Below are 8,585 nucleotides of genomic sequence, written 5' to 3'. Positions count from 1 at the left end.
TCCTGGGCAGGAGTAAGGTTTTACATCCCTGTTTGTCAAGCTTACAATCCCTAGAGGGTATGTATACTGCTGTGTTTATAATGACTCTGCCTGTCTGGGTTGTGTTGAGGTAGCCTGCTGATAAGGAGAAGAAGTAGATAATAGGCATGGCAAATTTTCTGAGAAGGCAATGGGCTTTGCAGAGGCCTGGGACCATACATCTCTGGTGTAAATTGCTGCAGTTACATCTTGCAACTAACAGAGGAGGTAACCTAGGTTTCTAAATAAATCCAGGGTGCAGTTACATACTGGGGTAATATGGCCTTTCCTTTGGCAGGTATTTCACTGTAACATACTACTGAATTTCTCATTTCAAATGATACAAGAAAACCTGGACATGAGATGTGTTGACAGTGAAATTTGATTTTATTCGTCTTGTTGGTTCTTCATGTGTGGGACATTCTTTTCTGTTATTTTTTTTAATGAGAAACATTCCTTCACATTCTGAAAAGAACATTTTCTGTTGCCCAATGCATAAGCAAAAAACCTAACTGAACAAACCCCCAGTATTCTAAAGAACAGAAAAATTAAACAAGTTAAACAATAATACTTGACTTTTATGTGTAACGCATTGACTTCAATAATCTGAGTCATTCCATCCATATAAACAAGTTATATAGCAGTAACAAAGTGCATGAAGCAAATTGCTAAATTTAACTAAGGTATTAAAATAAAAAGTACTTTAAAACAATACTTTAACACAGTTTCTTGCCATGATTCCATCATGCATCAACACAAATCAAATCCTGAGGCAACCTGTGCCTTTGACAGTCTTTCTGTATTATTATGTAAATAAGTGGAAGTAATGATCAAACTCGCAAAAGGGTGAAAAACATCAAGATAAACCATCTATTTATAACAGAGTCGTATTTAAAAAAATAAAAATCAAAGTGCACTGCTGGTACATCTCATTTGAGCCTTTTTGGGATGTGTATAACATAGGGGCATGATCCAGTCTCCAGGGTTTCAATGCTTTGTTTAAACACTGGGAGAATAGAGAATTACGGGTGGTTTGTTACTAGCATTACTATGGCTAGCATGAAAACTGAAAAATTGTACCAGAATATATACGTAAACATCTTTTGTATACTGAGGAGGCAAACACTCTTAAATTATCTGATGTGTTCAGTACTGGTACTTAATGTTTTGGTGCCAGTACCAGACTGGTCCAGTAATTAGCATTCAGATCTATTTCTAATTACAGATAAGGCATATAACAAAAAAGTAAATATTTGGTTACTAATATCTCATACAGTTCAGCAACCCAACCAGTCAGAATTTATCTTGCCAATTTTAACAATCTTCAAACTCTTGTCTTCCATTTGTAGATAGTACTGATCTTTGAAAAAGTAGGTGTATCCTGTGAAGATAAATAAGAAAACATACTCAGATTATGGAGTACATTATTCTCAATCAAAGATTTTTTTGTCTTGTGTGAGAAGAGAGGAGTTGTTAAATGGAGAGTGAAGTCAGGTTACCATTTTGTGAGCCAGAATTTTCTGGGAATAAATGTTTTCTGGCAAAATAGATGTTGAGTATGTACTTGAGTCAAGACTCATGTGATATCTGCAGTACTTCCAGCATTTATGAGTATCTGTGCAAAATATGAGGCCACTTAAAAACACAGACCAGGCTCTCAGCTGCAGCTGATGAGAGGCTAAACATAAAGGGGCAAAATACAGCCCTTTTGTACCTGTGATGAAGGACATGATCACACTCGTGTTCTGGCTGTGCTACAGCAGGATGATGCAGAAAAGCCACTGTGCCTGCATGCTGGTCCTGAGGAACCTATGGACCTTGAAGAAGCCAGGAAATTTCCAAGCTACAGGGACTTTCCTGTTCATGCCCTTTGGTGTTAGGACATCCTGGCATCAGGTGTTGGGTAACAGTCTCTATCTCAAACTACTCCAGCAAGGCAATTTTCCATAGAGCTAATTTTCCCCATGCCCAAATTGTAAAACCAGCATGAACCCAGACTTGAGCCTTGGGGACCTCTTGACATAAAAGTGACTGCATCATGGATTATTTCCCTCCATTTCCTGTCTGATGTGAATGGCAGCTTTCTAGACCTGTACAGCATAGCAGTGGGAAACAGTAAGATGCATCAAGACTTAAGCAAGGCAGTATACAGATTTTTTAAAAAGAAATAAGGCAAGGAAGAAAAAGGGGGAAGATGCTAATATAAGCTGGGGTTTGCCTTGTTAAGCTTTGCAAAGTGTTCAGCATAAAGCAAGTAGATGACAGAGAGTAGGAGCAGATTGAAACTGAGCATTACTTCATTTGTTTGGATAACAGTATTCAGGAGAGGTTTTGTTCCCTAAATGTTTAATTTTTAAAAGTCTAAACTGTGATTAGTGATTAGTAGGGTATTTATCAACTGATATTAAATGGGAAAATAAGAGACAAAAAAACCCCCAAAACAGTAGTTGGCAAAGCTAAATGGGAATTTGGCTCAATTTGGCTTTTTCTCATGGACCACAGCATATTAAAGTCTCCAGTAAGTTTCATAGCAGACAACTAAGAGAGCTCATTACTGACTTAGATCAGAATTACAGCTTACCACTGTCACTAAGACCCAGGACTGCATCAAGGTTATCTGGAACCCCATTCCAAGAATCAGCAATGAATTTAGGAGATGCGAGCTCCATTTTCTTCTTTTCTTCATTGTACCTGAAGGAAATTATATTGCTGCATTATAAAATTGTATTTAATGTTAAAATTTAAGATAATTTTAAAGGGAGTCCTATCAAATGTGACTATAGAAAACATCAAACAGAAATATAATAACTGAGATTGTAGCATTGTTTCATTATAAGCATTTCTGACTCCTTTAAAACCCTGTGAAATTTTACACCTTTTCTTTTTGAAATGCAATTCTTGCTGAACTGAAAATATACTTTCTAAGGAAAACGCTTTTCCTAGAACATAATTCTAGGAAAGGTAACTTTCTTCTGGCAGCAGCCAACATCTGAAGATAGCTGATTTTAATATGAAATGGCCATCTTTTTGAAAGCTTATTTGAGATACACTTTTAGTCCATGTAACTGATGAGTTGCTATTCAATTACTAATTACATTCCCTAACATTTCATTAAAAGCCCTTACTGTTTTCACACAGTCTCTCTCTCAGCTATGATTAACAGGGACAGTCAAGCTTTTTCTCCCTCTTGAAGGCACTGACAGTAATTTTTCAGGCTCAGGAAGAAATCCAGTTTGTGATAGGTAATACCTGTCTTTCTCCAGACTGCCTTTATTATTCAAGTGCTGGGACACCAATGCAACCATCTCCCACAGAAAAGAGATCTTTCCAGCAGGTAAACACAGTAAATGCTGAGTTAAAAATACATGGTTTTCTCTGAGGGGAGAAAACCCCAAAAGTACAGTGGCTTTCACAGTCTGTGCTTTAAAGATGGAAAACTCAGAGGATGTGAATTCACATGGAAGCATGATCTGGTTTGCAGGGTCCTTCAGATGTGAGTGGTTCTCTCTGTGTCCACATCTCCAGATGATGAGTTGTCTCAGTTACTCTGTGTTTTGCACTGCTGTATGTAAAGCCAGATCTGTGCCAGTTTTACACGCCCGTGAGCAAGTAATCCAGGATCTCTTTTGCCACATACAAGGAAAAAATGTCTCAGGCATACAAAGTCCTTGAGAGTGAAGATGGAAGGAGCAAGGCTGTGGCCTGGTTTACCCATTTTTCCAATTCATAGATGAGAGTCAGTGCTGAGCAGGAGGAATGGAGATGTCCTGAGGAGCAGTTCCATGGGGTACAGTTTAAACAAGGCTTACAGTGCCTGTGAAGCCTCAGTCACCCTAGCAGCACCTCTTCAGGGGCAGTGGCCTTCAGAGAGGTTATCTTTGACTAAGTAGTGGAGTTAAGTATTTATGTTTCTATTTATTGACTATTAATAAAATATTTATTATTTATAATTTTCATCATTTATTTGTATTTTTTATTTTAAGTTTCTATTATGTTTCTTTTTCTATTTATCCGTATCTGTATGTATCTAGGGTTACATTTCCCCCATTGTTGTATGGGATGACTTGGATTATATCCACAGCTACACCAGTACAAATAAGCAGTAAGTTGGTCAAAACAATTTAAATGATTAATTTAAATTACTCACTATTTTTTCCTTGGTGTGTAAGTAAAACCTAGTACTTTGTTGGGTACCTTGAAAGCTTCAGCTGAAAAATTTGAGCCAGCTCCTCTTCCTCTCCCTTACAAAATATGCTTAACAATCTTGTTACAATAACACTAAAATAGCTTGGGGCTGGAAGGAGGTTGAGGAGAAGGCTTCCAAAAAATCCATTTAAAGTAAGTGTGATAATGGCACAGGAAGGACTGAAGTATGTAACTATTTTGATTCCACGTGGCCAAGTCCTTGTATAAAATAACACAGCCACATACTTAAAGGATATAGAGTCTGTCAGCTGCCTGCTCTCTTTACACAGACAGAAATCACTTAAGCTTACTTTGATTCCTTAACTATAAATTAGGTATTCTGCAGTGACTGTAATTAACAAGGTACTTCGATAGAAATATTGTCTGTGATTAGAGTGATGAATTACTTGGAAACCCTGGAGTACAGTTAATGAAAACAGTAGTTGGTACAGAGGAGACCAGCAGCTTTGCTAACTCTGTAGCTTTATAGGAATCCAAAGTAGTGCAAATGGCTGTATTAGAACTGCTTGCAAATGTTTAAGATGATCTCTACAATGCAATACTAAAACATTGGCTTTTAAGTCGTTGTTTTGTTTTGTTTTGTTTTGTTTTTCTTTAGGTGATGGAGAATAGTACTCTTCTCAAAGTAATTGAAAGTTATGATCAAGTGATGAAGTGGCAGTTGTGAAAGTTTATTTTATTTACTTACAGGAATCCACAGCCATTGGGAGATAATAAAGACTCTCATCTAGTTTGATCATAACATGAAATTACTGTTCACATAAAATTGACTCAATTATGCTGAGACCTCCTTTAGTATTTTATACAGAGCATCTCTCAGAAGGAACCCTTACAGCTTGGAGAATCTTTCAGATTTCTGGGGGGTATTTCTGATGTTTAACTTTCCTCTAAACTGGCAGTTAATGAATCAACTTTCAGGCTGTTGTGTAATGTCTGCATTCCTGAAGTCAAGTCTTGGTCCTGGAAGAGACCTCTGATGGTGAAAGCAGGAGTGAGTTTTGTTCTCATGCCTTTCTGATAGGCAGCATTGGAGATAAGTCACAAAGTTCCTGAAAGCACCGAAGTGCTTTTTAAGATGATGTGTTGTGCCAGATCTTCCTGCTAGCTAGGATAATTAAATTGTATTAAATACAATTAGTAGACTCTTCATTAGGTGTAATTTAGGATATTTATTTCTACCACAGAAATAGCCTTGAGACATTTTAAGGATATTCCTTCCTAATTTAATAGTCCAAGATCTTTACTTGGCAGACCATGATATCAGGTCACTTGAGTCTGGTTGCTTACATTGCATCATATTTTGCTTCTTATGTTGTCTTTAAGTCAGGAACCTTAGTGCAAATGCATTTGTAAAATACCAAATGTGGTGTTCTTTGCAACAAAAATTTCTCTGAGCATGACAGTCAAAATTACTTGAAGGTTTTTCCCATGGTACCAGCAGATACACTTCTTGTGATTTGTGCAGCTCTCCTCAGTGCACACTCTTTTAGCAGAGCACACGTCTGAATGGTCCATCAGCTGCTGTCAAGGTTGATACTCATCTCCAGCACACTTTGCTAGTCACACTGCTGGTTTTTTTACATCCAGAGATTCCAAACCTGATGGTTTAGTGAAAGAATTTCCAAGGCAGACTTTGGCTCAAGTGACTGGACATAAGCCCATTTTTAAGGAATTCCTTTCAGGGTTGGTTCCCAGCAGAGCTGTGGAAGCAGGGACAGTTTGCCCCTCCTAACAGTGGGGCAGCTGCTGTTACGTAGGGGTTGAGGGATGGGTTCTTAGTGGTGAGCAGCCTGGTAGACTGCCAGGTAAACCCTCTTCCCTTACAAGCTGCTTTCTCCAATACACTTGAATTTCCTGCTGCTATTCTAGAGCACTTTCCTAGTCATACTCCCTGGTTCATCAACTTGCTCACCACTGCTGTCATGACGATTTTGTATTCTCCAAGGATGAAACCCCTGTGCTTGGTTCCTGCCTCCTGAATCTCAGTGTGTGTTCAGCTCTAGAGACCCAGCTCAGCTATCAGCGTGCCACCACCACCACCACCACTTCCATGCAGCTTACTTCCAGTATCTGTCTCCAGCAAAAATGTATGTCCTCTTGTTTCTGCCCCAGTTAAAGGCTGCATCAACACGTTGCACATCAGGGGGTAGTCCCAGGCTGGTGAGTTTCTTTGGATAGCCCCTATCCAAGTTACTGGCTGAATAAACCCAGTACTCATTTCCTAGGTAGGGGAGAAAACAAAGCAAACAAGCACTTTATTAACCAGATACAGAGGACTATTTCTTCTATATTTTGTTATGTGACTTCTTATTGCACTAGCTGTACTGGTCTTTCTAGGACTTTACCATCTGTGAAGCACTAGATTAAACTGCAGTTGTACTGTAATTACAGTTTCTGCTTTTTCCTCTTAGTTGTTTCTTACCTCTCCCCAAAAGACATCACCTGAGCATGCTCTTGCTTCTTCTTAGCTGTCTCATCTTTGAGGAAGACACTGTCTTAGTACAATTCAGGTTATGTTAAAACAAATACTTCATATTGGTAATTTTTTGTATCATGAAGATGGCCTGAAACCAAGCACAGGCACCTGAAGGTCAAAAGCAGAAGCTCCTGTTTGCACTTTTGTCTAGAGTTCCAGTTTGTGTTGTCCTTTTCATACAGCCTTTTCTCATGTCTCTCAAAACATGTACTAGTAAGATGCACGATATACTAGTGGGTCTTAGTATTTTCAGATAGCTGCATTGCACCTAATTTTCAAACTAATCTTTGTTGGTTTTAAAGAAGCCCTTATTTGTGGGTTGCCTTTTTTTTTTTTTTTTTTTTTTTAACTTACATTTTCCTCAAAATTATAAAGAGAGGGGGAGAGGTTTAGATGTAACAGGATTAAATATAGTATATGTGAACTCTTTTGGCTTACCTGAAATAGAACTTTTTTTTAAGCTTTTTTCCCCCTAAAGCAAATGGCATTTGAGACATGTGGAACCGATTATCATTACTTTTTTTCCCCGTCCTGTACAGAAAATGTACAGCAACATCAGCCATATGGTTTTTTACATGACTGGAGATGTTTAGTCATGTTTTTAGTAGATACTGGAGCCCAGTTTTTGCTGGCTCAGGCTTTCATGTTGAAAACAGCCTTGCAGCTCTGCTGGTTTGGCCACTACAACTGAACCCCATGAGTGACTGGGGATGGACAGGGTGGTGCTTCCTCTCCTCCTCCTCTCCCATGGAGGCAGCCAGCATGGACACCTGTGTCCTCTGCCTGGTTAGCCACCAAAGCTGATATGTGAAAGTCAGTCTTTGGCAAAAGATGAGGAGACAAGGAAGGGCATGAGGGGAGAACAGGTCTGATCTTCTGCAGCAACATGTACACAGACAATACCTTAAAGTGAGAGTAAAGAGAAGATGGATCAGTGAGGGATGAAAGGGAGCTCTCACTGTTGCTGCTTTTTCCTTTTTTTCATGAATTACTGACTCATTTGATCTTCCTTATTGCTGAATTTATCTTACGAAGAGCCCATAGCTTCCCTTTGTTGTAATGGAGGCTGAATGCTGTTTAAAATCTTTCAGATCCAGATCTTTCTAAAATCCTCAGGATGGGGTGTTAGAGATCTGTAACCCATGCCTGTTTCCTATGCTGGCTCTTAGACAGGTCATTGCCTGACACTGTTACAATTTGGGGGAGACCGAGCTTGAATTCAAGTTTGCAGATAGCTATTTACATTTTAGAACTTAAACCAAATACCTGAAAAAAACACAGCCTTCTCGTCCTGAGGGGCCTCGTACACGGCATCGATTTTCTCTGGCAGATCAGGCCAGAATGTAGCAACAAGAAGAGGACCTGTGGGTTTTCCTCGGGGGTTTACAGTCCTCCACATGAATCTGTGCAGAAGAGAAATTGTACAAGGTTTACAATGAACTGATTCAGCCTCACATCTGGTTCTCATAATTTCTGGCAAAGGCCACAATAGGCGTGCATGTGCACACGGGCCCACATGCATCTTAGCAGCAGCCCACACTTAAACTCTTCTCTTCCAGTGACTCAAAAGCCAAATCATTCATTTAGAAACATGTTGCTAGAATGCTGCATGCTGGAATGCTGGTGAAATTTCTTGCACCGATGGCACTGATTGTTTTAGAGTTCCTGTTGCTTTTTGCTCCGGGGCAAAATGTATTTTGTGCTTCGAGTCTACAAATAAATTAATTTACAAGGCATTTAAACTAGCAGAGCTTTCCTGCTGCTGTGAGTGGAGCAGATGGCTGAGCTTTTGACAAAAGCAGATATTTGTATTCTGTGAATTGCTCCTGCAATTACTACTGTAGTGGCTAAAGGTTCAAATCTAATAACAGTATATCAAACTGTT

The 8,585-nt window shown here is 39.1% G+C and overlaps 1 protein-coding gene across 1 annotated transcript in view; it reads right to left on the bottom strand.

The window, feature by feature from the left end:
- Positions 1-382: 382 nt before the first annotated feature.
- The window catches only part of MMP2 (matrix metallopeptidase 2), a 33,168-nt gene continuing 24,965 nt past the window's right edge, over positions 383-8,585 (bottom strand). The window contains exons 10-13 of the mRNA XM_071756949.1: positions 7,967-8,103; positions 6,286-6,445; positions 2,600-2,709; positions 383-1,399 (exon numbers count right to left, since the gene is read on the bottom strand). Coding sequence (XP_071613050.1) covers positions 1,296-1,399; positions 2,600-2,709; positions 6,286-6,445; positions 7,967-8,103 — 511 coding nt within the window. The 3' untranslated portion in view covers positions 383-1,295. The remainder of the gene's footprint in view (positions 1,400-2,599; positions 2,710-6,285; positions 6,446-7,966; positions 8,104-8,585) is intronic.

The sequence above is a fragment of the Heliangelus exortis genome, chromosome 13 (assembly GCF_036169615.1).
Source record: "Heliangelus exortis chromosome 13, bHelExo1.hap1, whole genome shotgun sequence".
Classification (NCBI taxonomy): Eukaryota; Metazoa; Chordata; class Aves; order Apodiformes; family Trochilidae; genus Heliangelus; species Heliangelus exortis.
The sequence above is the reverse complement of the archived record's forward strand: the minus strand, read 5'-3'. Positions and strand labels throughout refer to the sequence as shown.